The 18,662-nt window shown below is 48.0% G+C and overlaps 1 protein-coding gene across 1 annotated transcript in view; it reads right to left on the reverse strand.

Moving 5' to 3' along the window:
• Positions 1-16,801, reverse strand: part of cdc16 (cell division cycle 16) — a 56,554-nt gene extending 39,753 nt beyond the window's left edge. Inside the window, exons 1-5 of the mRNA XM_033023131.1 lie at positions 16,680-16,801; positions 16,031-16,085; positions 11,509-11,606; positions 9,321-9,359; positions 5,163-5,303 (exon numbers count right to left, since the gene is read on the reverse strand). Of these exons, the coding sequence (XP_032879022.1) occupies positions 5,163-5,303; positions 9,321-9,359; positions 11,509-11,606; positions 16,031-16,085; positions 16,680-16,745 (399 nt within the window). The 5' untranslated portion in view covers positions 16,746-16,801. The remainder of the gene's footprint in view (positions 1-5,162; positions 5,304-9,320; positions 9,360-11,508; positions 11,607-16,030; positions 16,086-16,679) is intronic.
• Positions 16,802-18,662: the final 1,861 nt, after the last annotated feature.

Raw genomic sequence — 18,662 nt, forward strand, 5'->3', positions numbered from 1 at the left:
GATGACAGGCGGTGTCTCTGTATCCTGCCCCAGGATGTCCGTCTTCTTCAGGCTGATGGTCAGCCCGAAGTCCTTGCTTGCCCGATAGAAGCAGTCCATCAGTGACTGTTGTTCCTGCAGGGTGTGGGACACAACTGCTGCATCATCGGCAAACAACATGTCTCTGATGAGAGCTTCACGTACTTTTGTCTTGGCTCTGAAGTGTGTGAAGTTGAAGAGCCTGCCATCTGATCTGGTTCGCAGATAGATCCCCTCTGTTGCGGTGCGGAAGGCATGTTTCAGGAGCAGAGCGAAGAGTGTGGGAACGAGGACGCAGCCTTGTTTGACGCCACTGCGGATGTCGAAGGGCTCCGAGAAGCTGCCAATGAACTGCACTGTTCCCTTTGTATTGATGTGGAAGGATTCTATCATGCTCTACAGTTTTGGCGGGCAGACGATCTTTGGCAGAGCCTTAAATAGGCCATCTCTGTTGACAAGGTCGAAAGCCTTGGTGAGGTCAATGAAAGCAACATACAGGGGCATCCGCTGTTCTCTGCACTTCTCATGGAGCTGGCGACGGGAGAAGACCATGTCTACTGTTGACCTTCCAGCTCGGAAACCGCACTGTGACTCTGGGTAGACACGTTCTGCCAGCTTCTGCAGGCGGATCAAGATGACCCGAGCAAAGACCTTGCCGACGATTTTGAGTAGGGAGATGCCTCTGTAGTTGTTGCAGTCGCTTCTCTCGCCCTTGTTCTTGTAGAGGGTAATGATCATTGCATCCCTCATGCCCTGCGGTACAGCTCCTTCTTGCCAGCACTGGCAGAGGAGTTCATACAACGGAAGCAGTAAGGTAGTCTTGCAATGCTTGATCAGGTCAGGGGGAATCTTGTCGCTGCCTGGAGCCTTGCCTGAGGCCAGGCTGTCAATGGCCTTGCTGAGCTCTCCAACTGTCGGCTCCCAGTCTAACTCATCCATGGTCGGCAGACACTCGATGACGTTGAAGGCTGAGGAGGACACAGTAGAGTAGAGGTCGGAGTAGAGTAAGGTTCCACCCATCTCTCCATCTGCTGGCATTCGTCTGTGATTACTTCCCCAGTGGAGGATTTAAGGGGGGCTGTCTTGCTCTGGACTGGTCCTAGTGCCTTCTTAATGCCATCGTACATTCCCCTGATGTTCCCTCTTATGGCTGCCTTCTGGATGTCCTCACTAAGCAGGGCTCGAAATTAGCAGTTGCCCGGGTGCCAATGACCACCTAAAGTGCCGCCGGGCAACCTAAATGGCGAGTCATTTTGCCCGGCTTGGCACTGCAGATGCTGGTTAATACTGAAGACAGACACAAAAAACTGGAGTAACTCAGCGGGTCAGGCAGCATCTCTGGAGAAAAGGAACGTGACGTTTCGTGTCGACGGCGGCAACAGCTGAAGTGTGGGTCAAAGATACTAGGTGCGGGGTGACGGAGAATCAGAGCGAATGACGGGCCCCGCACAGCAGCAGCGACAGCGGCACCTCCTGCCTCACCCCGCCCATCCTGATAACGGCTGCTGCTTGCCACTCCACCAGCGGCGCTTTCAAAACAAACCCTCCCGCACGCCGAGGGAGCGAGCGAGCGAGCGGGAGGCCCCCTTCCGCCGTCCAAAGCGTTTGCACCGCTCGGCCCCGCACCTTGCTATTGGCTGACGGAGGGGAGACGGTGGAGAGGAGATCCCAACAGCCTCCCCCTTTGGCGGTGGACAGGGACGGCCAAGGCAGCCTGAGGAGCGCTGACCTTCCTTCCTCCCCCCCTCCTCTGTCTCTCTCCTCCTCTGCCTCCCTCCCCCTGTCCCTCTTCCCCTCTCTCTCTCACTGTGTGTCTCTCTCTCTCTCTCTCTCTGTCAGTCTGTCTGTCTGTCTCTCTCTCGCTGTCTGTCTCTCTCTCTCTCTCTCTCACTCTCTCTGTCTCTCTCTCTCCCCCTCTGTCCCTCTCTCTCTCTCCGTCTGTCTCTCTCTCTGTGTTTGCCTGTCTCTCTCTGTCTGTTTGTCTGTCTCTGTCTCTCTGTCTGTTTCTCTGTCTTTCTGTCTCTCCGTTTCTCTCTCCCCCCCCCCCATTTATCCTGGGACCCCTCCTCTCAATCCCACACTGATCCCCATTCCCGCCTCTATTCAGTCCTCACTGACATCCTCTGTGCTCCCTCCCCATCTACCCCCCCTCCCATCTATTCATCCTGCACTGATTTCCCTATCCACCTCACATTGATTCTCCTGCCACCCCCATTCATCCTGCACTGCTCCCACCCATCCATCCTGTACTGATCCCCCCTATTCTTCCCTTACTGACCCCCCCTCCATTTATCCTGCACCGATCCCCCATCCATCCTGTAGTGATCCACCCATTCATCCTGTAGTGATCCCTCCATTCATCTTGCACAGACTCTCCAATCCACACTGTACTGACCTCCCCCATTCATCCTGTACTGATCCCCCCCATTCAAGAAGAATGGGGGGGGGATCAGTCTGAAGAAGGGTCTCGACCCGAAACGTTGCCTATTTCCTTCGCTCCATAGATGCTGCTTCACCCGCTGAGTTTCTCCAGCATTTTTGTCTACCCCATTCATCCTGTACTGATCCCGCCCATTCATCCTATACTGATCCCCCCATCCACCCTGCACTGATTCCCCCCAACCATCCTGCACAGACCTCCCCCGTCCATCCCGTACTGATCCCCCCCATTCAACCCCACTGACATCCCCCGCGCTCTTCCCTCATAATTTTATCTACTCCAACCAACACGCACTAATTCCTCAGCCTCAATCAATCCATTCTGCACCGATTGCCTTCTCAAACCCTCCCCCCCAATGTGTTTTAATTCCCAATGTTATTATTTGATTTTAATCCATAAAGATAGATTAATAAAATTGTGAACACGTGAAACATTTAAACCGCAGTGTTAGATTGTCACTGCTACCGTTGACACGTTATTACAGAATTCATTTTACCTGCAAATCAATGCTCTTAATATGGAGTATCAGTACAGTAGTTATTTAATGAAAACATTCACAGCTATACGTTGGATTTATCCAGATTTTACTTTTACAGTTGGTCATATACATCACAAATTTGGTCAGGAGATATTTCAGTTAAAATTTTAACATTCATTCTGAAGTGGGAATGATGGAAACAGCGTTTATCAATAATTTGTTTTAAATCTGGTGTGTACAAACTGGGTATCTTCATTGCTGTTCATAACACGTACATCTAATCTGAATGTCCGGTAATGTGGCGTTTTGACAACTTTAAACATATTACCAAAAGAACATTTGCTGCAGTTATGTCCTTTGACCATCTCTTGTCAGTTAGTGTGATGTTTAACCTGTCAGATGGGTATAGTCGGTTTTAACAGCTATTATCATAAAATGTAGTTTTGATATTTCCTTGCAACCTGTATATTTTGTTGTGGATAAATTATGTGGGAAGCGAGAGTGTTTCTGTACCAATAGCAATAATGGCCCATGCTATGGCCATGCCATGATAATTTTCGGTCCTTCACAGAGAACATGCTTGTATCAATCTTTAGTGTGCATGGTTAAGCATATATGTTACCATGGTCCAGGATTTATTGACACAGGTTGATCATACGCTGAATAATCCAACCACATTTTTGTTTGGAAGTGGAAAGAAATAATAGAAATTGCATTAATTGCAATGTGTAAAAAGAGTTGAGATACTGTATTATAATTTTGCTGCATGTCATTGTGGTATATATCATGTCTTGATTGGTGAATATGTTTAGTTTGTGACTATTTGAAGCAGAAATAATATGTGAATGCTTCATTGAGCATAATTCCGACTGGTAACTACGCACTTCGTCGTAGCACATTATCGCACGCGTCATGCAAGCCGTCTTAAATGACCACCTAAACTGTCATTTGGCAACCTAAAAAACTACCTAGGTTGCCCGGCTGGCAACAGGGAAAAAAAGTTAAGTGAGAGCCGTGCTAAGGTGTGTCCAGCAGTCATTGGTGCAACGCCTGGCAGTCTGCTGAACCTTGCACCTGGCAGCCCTGAGGATCTGCAGGTTCTTCTCATTGGCTGACCGCTTGTACTCGGTAGCAGTGGCAGATGGAATATAGTGTAGCAAAGTGGGGAGTCAAACATTTGGGTATAAGGAATAAAGGTGTAGACTATTTTCTAAATGGGGAGAGAATCCAGAAATCAGAGGTGCAAAGGGACTTTGGAGTGCTGGTGCAGAATTCCCAAAAAGTTAATCTGCAAGTCAAATTGATAGTAAAGAAAGCAAACTCAATGCTAACATTTATTTAGAGGGCTTGTATACAAAAACAGGGATGTAATGCTGAGGCTCTATAAGGTGCTGGTAAGGCCACATTTGGAATATTGTGAGCAATTTTGGGCAGCATATCTGAGGAAGGATGTGCTGGCTCTGGCGAGGGTCCAGAGGAGCTTTACAAGAATGATCCCAGGAATGAGCGTTTGTCGGCACTGGGCATGTATTCTCTGGAGTTTTGAAGAATGAGGGGGAACCTCATTGAAAAATACAGAATAGTGAAAGGCTTGGATAGAGTGGATGTGGAGAGGATGTTTCCATTAGTGGGAGAGTCTAGGACTAGAGGCCATAGCCTCAGACTTAAAGGACGTTCTTTTGGGAAGGAGATATTTATTTAGTTAGGCAATGGTGAATCTGTTAACTCCTTTACCACAGAAGGCTGTGGAGGCCAAGTAAGTGGATACTTTTATGACAGAGATAGATAGATTTTTGATTAGTACAGGTGTCAGAGGTTATGGGAAGAAGGCAGGAGAATGGGGTTAGGAAGGAGAGATAGATCAGCCATGATTGAATGGCGGAGTAGACTTGATGGGCTGAATGGCCTAATTCTACTCCTATCACTTATGACCAGCTTCTTCTGATATTCAGAAACACCGCTACTGAACCTGCACCAGCACCACCTTCAACCTGGCACTAGTGCAGCAACTCCATTCAAGCTACAAGTAATTTAAATTAAAATATGTCTTTTGATTTAATTGATTTAAATATTTGCAAAGTTCCATTGAGCGTTTTAATTACTCTTAAAAATGTAATAGCATATTTAACTTTTAATAGGTCTGCAAAGGTTTTGAACATCTTGTGACCACCAGAAGACACTGTCCTTATGGAGCAGCAGAAACCACGACAGATCCATCCTACTCACCGCAGCTGGAGACAGCCCCCAGTCAATGGAAGCTTCTTTAACTTTGTTATCATCTTTGGAACTTTTCTCCAGGATTATCTTATTGATTGGTTCCTGCATATCCAGAATGTCGAGGGCTTGCTGATATTCCTTGGTTGCATACTTTGCGATCAAAATAAAAGATAACAATTAGCACAGTGGTTAGTATGGGAGAGGCACAGATCCACCAGAATTCAATTGAAAGGTAGAGTAGGTTCAAGGGGCTAAAGGCCTACTTTTGCTTTAAAAATTCCAATAAAGTAGAAAGGATTATCAGCGATTAAAATATTGCAATGCAAGATGTGTTAATAAGATATGTAAATTCTTTAGAGGACAGAGATTGTCCCAATGAGATCATGACCGTAGGTTTCAATTTCACCTGCTCTCTGAAGTGGGACTCAAATCTCAATCACTAACTCAAAGACATGCACAGTAACCAGTGCATGGCTAACATAAGTATTGGAGAAAATAGCAAGACCAAAGATAAATGCTGTAATAGTCAGCCAGTATTTGTAACTTAAATCTCACAAAAATTCTTATTTTTACCAAGTTTGCAAATGGAAGCCAAGGCACTGAAAATTGTATACAAAAACATATCAGGCAGAATCTCTGGCAAGAAGGAATCGGTGACGTTTTGGGTCGAGACCTCCAGAGATGCTGCCTGTCCCGCGGAGTTATCCAGCATCTATCTTCGGTGTAAACCAACATCTGCAGTTCCCACCTACACTTAAGGTCGCTCCTTGCAGGCTCTGGTCCCAGTTTGTGGCAAACAGTTGAATCCTACTTCTATCCCATCCTACCCTTTCCATTCTCCATCAATGAAACTGCTTAACATTGGCGTTTTGGCCCAGGTCAGGCCAACTTTGTCCCATGGAAATTGGCCTATTGGTTGTCTGTGTATCACCTTCTATCTGTCATTTTAACATGGTATAGCACTGTGGTTATCGGTACTGAGCCAGAGAAGTGCAGAGGATTGTGAACCAATTGCTCCTAACAGTTCATACTAACATCCCATTATACTTATGGGCCTGGCAGTCTCATGACCAGATCTTATCGTTGAACTATTTTTCCACCTTAACTTACTTACGCTTTTGGTTATCCCTATTGACATGGAACCGACCAGAGCTAATGAAGCTTTGGTTTGTACCAGGAATACTGCAAAGTTTCTCCAGCATTTTGTGTCCACCTTCGATTTTACCAGCAGCAGTTCTTTCTTAAACATACTGCAAAGTCAATGGATTGTCCTTATCTTACCAGTTCCCTTCAACTGGCTCGTTATTTGCAATTTTAATTGTCACGAGGGACTCTTCAACACAATTCCGAATTCGAGATTACATGAAAAACAGGTTCTCGCAAGTTGAATATCTGCCTGTTATCTTCCTATGTCTTTAGAATTCAAAGAGAACTTTGTAAACCATTAACCGTATCTCCATCTTCAGGTATCAGTTGAGGCTGTATACATCTCATTATTTTATTTGAAGACAGTTGTCACCCTCTAACTACACATTTATAGCTACAAGTTGCTGGCTAAGGTTACATTCAGGTGGTTTACCGTACCTGCCTCACATCTCGACATCTCAACAGGTGAGCATACTCAACTGCCTGCCCACACTCATTCTCATGCTGAAGAACTACTTCAACTCTATTCACTTTCTTCAGATTAATAGCCCGGTCCCATGGTGCGAGTTCATTCCAAGAGCTCTCCGAGTTAAAAAAAATCAAACTCGTGGTAAGCACGGAGAATGAAGGTAGCGGGTACGTCGGAGCTCGGCGACGTCTCTTAGCGCTAACGGCAGGTATTCGGGAAGACTCGCTAATGGCAGGTAAGCACAGAAAGACTCGTGAAGATTTTTCAACATGGTGAAAAATGTCCACGAGAGCCCCGAGTACCGACAAGTGGCCATTACCGTAAATCTCCGAGTTCGAATCAGGGCAAACTTGGGAGAACTCTTGGAATGAACTCGTACCATGGGACAGGGGTTTAAATGTGTAGCCAAATTAACTCACATGGGGCCCATCTTTTTGTGGGATTTATGGAACAGTCCATATTTCAGTTATAATAATAATAATACATTTTATTTATGGACGCCTTTCAAGAGTCTCAAGGACACCTTACAAAAATTTAGCAAGTAGAGGAAAAACATGTAAGCGGAATGAAGTAAATAGTAGAGACATGACTAGTACACAAATTAAAGTCAGAATTCAATTCAAAACACAATATGAGGCAATTCAAGCACAGATGAAAAGGGAGGGGGACGTGGGGCTAAGGATAGGCGGAGGTGAAGAGATGGGTCTTGAGGCGGGACTGGAAGATGGTGAGGGACACGGAATTGTGGATCAGTTGGGGGAGGGAGTTCCAGAGCCTGGGAGCTGCCCTGGAGAAGGCTCTGTCCCCAAAACTGCGGAGGTTGGACTTGTGGATGGAGAGGAGACCGGCTGATGTGGATCTGAGGGACCGTGAGGGTTGGTAGGGGGAGAGGTCAGTGAGATATGGGGGGGCCAGATGGTGGAGGGCTTTGTAGGTGAGGACCAGGATTTTGTAGGTGATCCGGTGGGACATGGGAAGCCAATGAAGTTGTTTGAGGACTGGAGTAATGTGATGCCAGGATTTGGTGTGGGTGATGAGTCGGGCGGCTGCGTTCTGGACCAGTTGGAGTTGGTTGATGTAGGTGGAGCTGATGCCAAGGAGAAGTGAGTTGCAGTAGTCCAGTCGGGAGGAAATGAAGGCATGGATGAGTCCTTCAGCAGCGGGATGTGTGAGAGAGGGTCTGATTTTGGCGATGTTGCAGAGGAGAAAGAAGGAGGTTTTAATGACTTGGCGGATGTGAAGCTCGAGGGAGAGGGTGGAATCAAAGATCACGCCAAGGTTGCGGGCCTGGGGAGATGGGGAGACAGTGGTGCCGTCGATGGTGAGAGTGGGGTTATTGATTTTGCTGAGTGTGGATTTGGAGCCTATGAGGAGGAATTCTGTTTTATCGCTGTTGAGTTTGAGGAAGTTATGTTGCATCCAGGTTTTTATAGCTGACAAACAGGAGTTGATATGGGAGAGGGGGGGGGGGGGGGGTTGTGGTGCCGAGGTAGATCTGGGTGTCATCGGCGTAACAGTGGAAGTCCAGGTTGAAGTGGCGGAGTATCTGACCAAGGGGGAGGATGTAGATGATGAAGAGGAGGGGGCCGAGTACGGAGCCTTGGGGAACGCCTTGAGTGACTGTGGCTGTAGCAGAGGTGTGGTTGTGGAGAGAAATGAAGTAGGATCTGTTGTTCTCCCCAGGCCTCCTCTCTCAACTCCTTTTCTGGTACATTGATGAATGTATTGGTACTCTTTCTTTCACTCATGGAATACAAATTTTCTTTTCTTTAGCTGCCAATTTTCAATCCGCTCTACTTTTGAGTATCCATTGAAAGTTCAATATCCATTGAAATTCACATGGCCCATGTTTGACACATTCATTCCTGGATCTTGAGATTTCCATTGCTTGCGTTATCAGTGTCAGGAAAAAGGTCAGTATCAAACATCCATTACAAGCTCCTACATTGCCTCTTGAAAGACCACTCCATTCGCCTTATTCCTCTATATCTAATCCATCGAGGTAACTTCCTTAACTGTGGCTTTCCATTTGCCATTGTTGTCTTGATGAACTTTCCTACATTTATGTTCTCATCCCTTCTCTTCCCAGAGAGAGCAAGGATAGAGCTCTCCTTGTCCTCATTTTCCACCTCACCAACCTCCACGTTCTACGGACCATTGTACGAGATAAAATTCCACCACCACACGCAACTTTCACTCCCACCTCAGCATTCCAAATGGCCTATTCTGAGGGACCATTCCCCTTGCAACTAAAACTCAGGGGTTAGGCAGCATTTCTGGAAGACATGGATAGGCAATGTTTCTGGTCGGGATCCTTCATTTGCAGTTTAGTTTTGTGCTCCCATTTTGAGTATGGGTGGTGGTACCTGAAGCTCCTGCTCGAAGCAAGGACAACAGCTCCACCCCAATGTTATCCTGCACCTTTAGAATTCTGATTAGTGCCCACACATCCTTTCTTCAAACATGCTTATTGGCAGATTCAATGGAAATTGCACAAAGGCACGCCAGCAAACCTTTTATGTGGAATACGACACAAAATATGCTGTACTCACGTGACACTGAGCAGCAAAATATCGACAGGCTCCATATAACTGAGGAAAAAGAAAGAGATTTGTAATGTCAGTCAATGCATATTTCTTCATCAATTTCTGCGAAAATTACAATTGGCCACTGAAAATGTCATCAATTTATGCAATTAGGCTTTTGAAAGAAAATATACCCAATGCAATCCTGATGTGGTTACGGATAGTGAAAACATTCAGCATTAAGTTCCTGAAGTAAATTATATGAAATTAATCACATCCAGATCAATAGGCTTACATCCTAGTCCAGTCTGAATATACCCTAAGGACAGCATATAAACAGATGTCTGAGGCTAGACACAAAATGATGAAGTAACTCAGCGGGACAGGTGCCAGAGGTTGTGGGTAGAAGGCAAGAGAATGGGGTTAGGAAGGAGAGATAGATCAGCCATGATTGAATGGCGGAGTAGACTTGATGGGCCGAATGGCCTAATTCTACTCCCATCACATAACCTTAAGACAGGCAGCATCTCTGGAGAGAAGGAATGGGTGATGTTTCGGGTCGAGACTGAAGAAGGGTAAATCAGCATCTGCAGTTCCTTCCTACACAATTGTCTGGGGCTGTTAAACCCCCTTTTCACGGGGCGAGTTGACGCAAGATGTCACCAGAGTGAAGAGGTCGTGGTCCAGCACGAGTCTCGCACGATATAACGGCAGTAGATAAAGAGTTCCCACGGTACTCGGCATTTATGTTATTCGTGCGAGTTACTTGGCCGTTTCCCGAGCAGTCGCGTTAAATCTTGAATGAACATCGTGAACTACACGTGACACAAATGATGTAACTTTTTTTTTCACACACTATATATATCCTCCCTTGGTTGAATCGGCTCATTTGGAGACATGCCTTTACGAAATAATTCTTTTTATGGCTCTTTAAACTTCAAACACAGAGGGTGTAAAAGCTCTCTGCGACTTTTTTACTTTGCAGCTGCAGGGCAGACAGACAGACTTATAAGAGAAGTTTAAGTTTACTGCAAACACAGAACTTTTACATCAATAGCAATGTATGTTTTAAAATCTTGGATAACATTAAATGGTTCTCCTCTTGATGAACTTATATATCGTTATATAAACTCACATGAGCACTCGGGAAACTCGGCAGCCTTCGTCTCCAGCAGGTTCCTTTTCCTCTCCCTGTTTCTATAATCCTCTCTGGATTTATCGTACAGAATCTCGTTAAATTGGAACCATTCTACAAGTTCCCCCTCTTGTTCCCTGGTGAAGTTATATGGCTTTACCTTCTGCCATCTTCCCTTTACATAAGCGTCTGTAGAGGCTATTCCTACAACGGCTACTGGGGAGGCAATCTGAATTGCACCTTGCTCACCCTCTCCCTGCTCCAAGGAGCCCACAGGCAGTGTTATCTGTGGCATCTCCTGTTGCCTCTCCACCTGTCTCTCTTGCTGCGTCTCCTCCTCATTCTCCTGCATGGCAAAAACATCTCTGACCCGCTTTTCCCCCTTCCTTTGAGATTTTCTGGGAGCCATCTCTGCAAGTGTTCCTGTTAAAAAGATTATCCAACAATGACAATTAGGTGGGACGTCCTCGAAGGACACATGTTCCCATGTGTCCTTTTGAGACCACCTTTTTTAATCACCTTCTGTCCCCTCTGTCCAGCTTCCGGGTTCACCGTTCGCAGGAGTTCCCACGGTACCCGCAAGAGTTATTACGGATATCGCACGGATATCGCACTGGCCACTACGTTCATATAATGTTGCAATACTCAACCACAAGTGTACAAGTCACTCTTGGAGAAATTCCAATTTTCTTGAATTTTCTCCCGAGTGACCAAGTTACACGATGACCTGCCGTTAGCGCTACGGTGGTCCACGGTGGTCCACGAATGCCGCACTGTTATCGCACGAGGTTCCCACGATGTTGAACTCTGGTTAACTCTTGCGTCAAGTCGCCTCGTGTAAAAGCCGCATAAGATTTCAAGAATAGGGTGACAAAGACAAAATCTGAAAGAGTACTGCTCTTGCGAAGCACAGAAAAATTCATCAGCCATCTTGAGTAAGCATGAATAGTAATGTTGCTAAAGATTTTCCTATTCTTTAAATAACCTTCACTAGTTAGAGATAAATGTGCTGATGCACAATTACATAATGTGAAACAGTTGAAATTAGAACCATATGGATGTTGCAGAAAAAATGCCTACCTTGTCAAGCTTGCGGGATCGGATAGCGTGGGCAGCTCTGTGGTACTGGGCTGTGAGATAGAGACACTGGGACAACCAGTAGATATCCTGGGGCTCTTCTGCAATACAATCGGAACAAAATGCAACACATAAGTTATCACAAAAGTAGAAACACTCCTAAAGAAAAAACTACACACCAAGCCTGGAAAAGCAAGTTGAGAGCCTCCTGCAGAATGGCAAGCAAAAAATACTCTTGTCAGTTAACATAATCATTCCCGATGATTAAATAGCATATCTACACCACTAGGCAATACTACATTCAACTAAAACATTTCAAATACAACAAGGAATTATAATCTATACTGAAACAGTATTTCCATCCCTTACCTCTTACTCCATTTCCATCAAGTGAATTTTATTGTTATTTCATCTCAAAATAATTGAAACGCCAGAACGCACAATTACAGAACAGAGGCTCATGTTCACCAGACAATATTTGCATTATCTAACGTTAAGAGGGAAGAGTTAGCAAATGGCAATCAGAATGGACCCTAAACACAATTGTGTTTGGGTGACACAATGGCACGGCTGGTGGGGCTACTGCCTCACAGCACCAGATACTCAGGTTTGATCCTGAAATCAGGTGCTGTCTGTGTGGAGTTTCCCTGTGACCACGTGGATTTCCACTGAACACTCCGATTTCCTCTCACATGCAGAAGTGCAGATTTGTAGGTTAATTGGCCTCTGCAACATAGGCACATGTGTAGGGAGTGGATGTGAAAGTGGGATAACACGGAACTAGTGGGAACGGGTGATCAATGGTTGGCATGGACTCGGTGGGCTGAAGGGCATATTTCCATGCTGTATCTGTAAATTAAACTAAAGCTGGGAAAGTTATAGTGATTAAATTACTGATATAGCAAATCAGAATCCAAGAATACTGATCTGACAATCAAATCTTATCGAACATAGCATGGAATTAGAAATGATTATATATTGAAATTAAGTGCTTCAAGAAATCCCATCTGGTTCACTAATAAGTGAATTCGGTATTCCGATCAACGCAAGGAATCATGGGATTTATCAAAGGTTATTCGTGATAAAGAAAAAGCGAACTAAATGCTGGTTGTATAAACTGTGTATAAATTCTTATCTTTATTCATAATTTATGAGTAAAAATATATTTAATCTGAGCAACGGGGGTAACGGGAAAGCTGGGTGTAACAGCGAGAGAGAGGGGGCAGATGTGAGTGGGAAACGGGAGAGACTGGACCGTCGGAGAGGCATTATCGGCAGCTGCACTGCTACGCGCACACAGACCCGCGCCTCATCCGCAGACAGGATCGAACCCGGGTCCCTGGCGTTGCAAACACTGCCGAACCGCTACTGGACCGTCCCCCCCTGCTCCAGGCCGTCCAAAGCAACCCCGGACCGACAGGACACAGACCCGTAGCAGCGGCGGCCCCAGGCCCACAGCCAGCGCAGAGTAGTACCAACCCCAGCTCAACTCCGCCGGACCAAACAACCGCCCCGGACCGACAGGACACTCGCCCGGAGCAGCGGCGGCCCCAGGCCCACAGCCTGCGCAGAGAAGAAGCGCCAACTCCAGCCCAACCCCACTCCAACTCACGAGGAACCTGCTCCCCAACTGGCCAGAGACCGCCAGCCGCACCCCACGCAGCGGCCGCCGGCCAACCCCCCCGGCGCCGACGAAAGCCGAGCACCAGCCATCAATGGAGACACACACAAAACGCTGCAGCAACTCAGGAGGTCAGGCAGCTTCCCCGGAGAAAAGGAATGGGTGACGTTTCGGGTCGAGACCCTTCTCCAGAGATGTTGCCTGACCCGCCGAGCCACCGCAGCACCCCATGTGCATCCCTGCCGATAACCGGCACTCAGCTTCCCCCCCCACCCCCGCCTGGCGCCAAGCTGCAAGCCCGGGGTCGCCATCGCCCTGGGACACTCGGGAGGGGACGGGGACGACCCAGCAGCAACACAACAGCGCCCGCAGTGCCGGAGACCCGGGCCCGACCCCGGACGAAACGCAGGCCTGCAGACGCAGCAGCACAGCTGCCGAGAATGGTTATCGCGAGTGACCTATGACCTGGGCATGCGCAGTCGGAATACCGAAATCGCTTATTCTCTTCTGGTGTGCAAACCCGGCCTGGCGTTTATAACTCCAGACCAAGTGCTCGAGTCTCAATTGTCCCCTGAGATGGCCAAGCAAGCAACTCAGTGCAGAGACATTAAATGTCAAACTTGCAAACATTACCAAAACCCACGAATTACAAAGGCAGATGGGTTGACAGAAGATGATCTAAAGGGCATGTAGAAACAAGGAACAAGGAAGTGCCGATTTACAAAAAAAGTGCTGGAGTTACTCAGCAGGTCAGACAGCATGCCAGGAGAATATGGTTAGATGACATTACGAGTCAGCACCCTTCTTCAGACTCAATAAGCGAGTTCGGTATTACAACTGCGCATGCCCAGGTCATGGGTCATTTAGGATAAACATTCTCGCCAGCTGAGCTACTGTATGTATACGGACCTGCGTATTCATTTCAATGAGATTTATAAATACATTTATCCGTCAAATATGTCAGCAGTAGGCCACAGCGTATTGCAGGCTGCACAAATCCACAATTGGATCTATTTAAATTATTGACTCAATACAGCACCAGCCTAGAAGACACAAGAATGCCTGGAAAGAACCTGTTAATTATCAAATCCCTAGCATTAGCCTGGGTTACAGCCATTCTAATTCGATATTGATTTACACGAATTACAAGTTGTGTGCTCAACCAATTTGAGACAGTCCTAAACAACCTTCCTGGGTTGAGGGAAACAAGGAGATTGTGCTGTGTGGGGAGTAGGTTGGAAAGTTCAGATTGGATTCAAACATGCTGGTTAAACTTTAGAGGTGGGTTGACTTCAATAAAGATGCTGTCGCTTTAACTTCTGGTGTTGTTTCCTGTCTGTCAGGGCACACAGTTGGGAGCCGCGTCCGGGTGACCGTGCGGTGATAATTATCAGAATTTACAGCCATTAAACCGCAGCCAAACTAGAATTTAGGAATGGCCTACTCCTGCACCTATTTTCTCGAGGCTTCACTCAGGTGTGGGCCGCAGCTCCCCAGCTGACAGGACCTGTTCTCGCTCTCTTTGAAGGAGGCGCCGCCCGCCCCAGCGAGTGGGAAAACGCGGAGCCAGCCCGTAATATGTGGGAGCATTTTCTCGGTCAGACTTTGTCGACAGTTGGGGTGGGGGATCTGGGAGAGAGAGAGCTGGCGATGCCGCACAGACGGAACAGTTTAATAACAACCCATTAAAATCCGCCCTTCGGTCACTCGGCAACCTGGGCTGATCTGATCTGAAAGCACTCTCGCTAGCTCGCTGCATGCCTAATCCTAATGCAGAACCTCCACAAAACCGTTGGGCTTCGCGTAACACCTGCACAAAGACCCTCTGCTAACAAGGGCTGGCGAACTGTGTTGGTCAACGTGAACTGGGCGAGATGGCTGGGGGAAACGCACCACTACCACCGCAAACTTGGAACAGCACAGACCCTCCACTCAACCTATCCAATGCTAAAGGGCAGGCATTTCACAGTTAAATGTCTTATATCGATTGGCAGCTCCTTCACAGGGCCAACCCTGTACTCAGTTTTCCTCGGAGATTAATCTTTGCCCTAACGGTATATTCACACCGCCTGTAGGTAAAGCATCAGCCCACATCACACTGATACAGTCGCTGCCTGCCTCAGATTAAATATATTTTACTCATAAATTATGAATAAAGATAAGAAAACATTTCAAACGCAAGTAATATTTTCTTATTCCAGTAGTAAACACATTAAGGATTAAATGAAAATATTAAATTCTTTAACTTTCTGAATATCTCATAATTGCAGATTAATGAACTGAGCTAGAAGTGGGACTGTGTAGTGTGTGAACAGCAAAACAAGAAAGGAAGCTATTGAATTGACAGAATTCGTGATTAATTCCTTGGTAGAATAGTGAACAATGTATACAGTTTATACAGCGCTGCGTTCACTTTTTTTAAATCCCGAATTACCTTTGAAAACTCCCATGATTCCTTGCGTTTATCGAGATACCGAACTCGCTTATTGATAAGGTTGGAGGATGTGGAGGGGAGATCACCATTGGTTTTGAGATCAGAAAGTGTCTGGGAGATGATGATGGCCTGGCGTTCCTCCGTGGGGTCATGGCCAAGGGGTAGGTGTCCAACAGCTGGAGCCTGGCCTCAGCATGCTCGAGGTCAGCCTGCCAGAGTACAAAGGACCTCCCTTGTCAACAGGTTTAATAACAGAGTTGGGGGGGGATTGTTGCCGAGTGAGCGGAGGGCTGTGTCTTCAGAGGGGATGAGATTGGAGTGGATAAGGGAGTGGGAAAATCAAGATGGTTGATGTTGACGCGGAAGTTGGAAACGTAGTCCTGACAGTCTGAACAGAGCCAGGTTAGGCACTGACCTCAGCAGCACCCTGACCACCAACATGTAAGTTGAAGGAAGAGAAATGGGCTCACCATGCGAGAGGGAGGCGACCTTGTCAGCCCAGAAGAGAGCACTTTGGTATTGTTGCTGCAGGAAGCAAAACAGTTATCAACTGTGTGGGAACACGAAGTCAAGATGCAAAAAGAGGGGGAGGGAGGGCGCCGGTGGGATGGCCACAGGAAAGGGGGGCATCGAGGGATCGTCGCAGGAGGGAGCGCCGCGCCACAGGATAAGGGAGAGCGCTGACTGAGGGATCGCCCTGGGAGAGGGGAGCACCGCCGGAGGGATCGCCCTGGGAGAGGGGAGCACGGAGGGATCGCCCTGGGAGAGGGGAGCACCGCCGGAGGGATCGCACTGGGAGAGGGGAGCACCGCCGGAGGGATCGCCCTGGGAGAGGGGAGCGCCGCAGTTGGGGGGATCGCCGCGCCACGGGAGAAGGAAGCGCCGAGGGATCGTCGCAGGAGGGAGCGCCGCGCCGCGCCACAGGAGAAGGGAGCACGGAGGGATCGCCGCAGTTGAGGAGAGCGCTGACTGAGGGATCTCCGCGGGAAGGGGGAAGGCACCGCCAGAGGAAGCGCCAATGGATCGCTGCAGTGGAGGGGAGGTGCCGGATAGGCCGCGCCGCCGCCGCCGCCGCCGGCCTGTGTGCGGGGCAGGGACCCCCGGGCCCATCGGCCGCACCTGGTCCAGGTAGAGCCGCACCCGCCGCCGCAGCCGCTCCCGGTCACCGCGCTGTTTCTGGCTCATTGTCTCCGCTCCGGCGCCACTTCCGCCCGCCGCCTTCCCGCCGCACAGCCACTTCCCCCCGGAACGCCGCGCTCCGGACAAAAGGTCCTACGCTGCAGAAATCAAAGATGGTAGAAAGCCTTCAGTCTCGGATCGACGGCCCCGCCACGGTAAAGTCGGGGGATGCGGGGTGTGGTTTACCAGTGACTGGCGTCTGTAACGCTGGGTAGAATCCGATCTAACCTCATGTTTAACCCTCCGAAATACCTGAGATAAGAGGCGAAGAGGCCTGACTCAGTTGCCAATCAGGGCAACGCTTCAGAGGCCTCAGCGAAACTGAACTCTATTTTTAAGGTGAATGTGCGATCCGTTTCTGGCAGCGTGTGGTGCCAAGGTGGAGCAAGGCCAGGGACAAATGTGTGGCAAGTATTAGGGAAAGAGTCAAGGTGGAAATGTGTCAGCCTCGATAACAATCAGCACGGGAGCACCTCAAGGCTGCGTGCTCAGCCCCCTGCTGTACTCACTCTATACTCATGACTGCTTAGCCGGTCATAGTGCGAACTCCATCATCAAGTTCGCTGACAACACCACTGTTGTGTGATGAATCACTGATGGGGACGAGTCAGAGTATAGAAGTGAGATCGACCGACTGACCAAATGGTGCCCGCACAATAACCTGGCCCTCAACACCAGCAAAACCAAGGAACTGATTGTGGACTTTATATCAACTGGTCGATGGTGGAGAGGGTCAAGAGCTTCAAATTCCTGGGCGTGCATATTTCTGAAGATCTCTCCTGGTCCGAGAACACTGATGCAATTATTAAGAAAGCACATCAGCGTCTCTACTTCCTGAGAAGATTACGGAGAGTTGGTATGTCAAGGAGGACTCTCTCTAACTTCTACAGGTGCACAGTAGAGAGCATGCTGACCGGTTGCATCGTGGCTTGCTTCGGCAACTTGGGCACCCAGGAGCGGAAAAGACTACAAAAAGTAGTAAACACTGCCCAGTCCATCATCGGCTCTGACCTCCCTACCATCGAGGGGATCTATCACAGTCGCTGCCTCAAAAAGGCTGGCAGCATCATCAAGGACCCACACCATCCTGGCCACACACTCATCTCCCCGCTGCGTTCAGGTAAAAGGTACAGGAGCCTGAAGACTGCAACGTCCAGGTTCAGAAATAGCTCCTTCCCCACAGCCATCAGGCTATTAAACTCAACTGAAACAAATCTCTGAACATTAATAGACCATTATCTGTTTATTTGCACTTTATCTGCTTATTTATTGATGTGTGTATATATTTATATAATGGTATATGGACACTGATATGTTCTGTATTCATGCCTACTATATTCTGTTGTGCTGAAGCAAAGCAAGAATTTAATTGTCCTATCTGGGACACATGACAATAAACTCTCTTGACTTGACTTAAAAAGTCTTGGTCAAAGCCAGGGGAAAGGTCTAAGGTAAGGCCTGGGGTGTTTGAGGAGATACCCCCGAATAAGCGAGTTCGGTATTCCAACTGCGCCTGCCCAGGTCATAGGTCATTCGCGATAAACATTCTCGGCAACTGTACTAGAGCATGTATACAGACCTGAGTTTCATCCGTAGTCAGGTTCGAACCCGGGTCTCTGGCGCTGCAAGCATTGTTGAATTGCTACTGGACTGTCCCTGTCCCCTCCTGAGTGTCCCATCCCTGTCCAGTGGTGGCCAGAGATGTCCGGGGTAACCCTGGACGAATGAGACACCGGCCCGCAGCAGTGATGGCCCAGGCTTACAGCCAGCGTGGAAAAGAAGCGCTAACTCCACTGCTCCAGGCCGGTGTCCGGACAGTCCAGGGCTATCGGTTAACACGGCGGGACAGGCAAAGTTGAGCTGGACTTAGCGCTTCTTCTCTACGCTGACCGGGTTCGATCTTGACTACCAGGTCTGTATACA

Source organism: Amblyraja radiata, chromosome 6, assembly GCF_010909765.2.
Source record: "Amblyraja radiata isolate CabotCenter1 chromosome 6, sAmbRad1.1.pri, whole genome shotgun sequence".
In the NCBI taxonomy this organism is placed as follows: Eukaryota; Metazoa; Chordata; class Chondrichthyes; order Rajiformes; family Rajidae; genus Amblyraja; species Amblyraja radiata.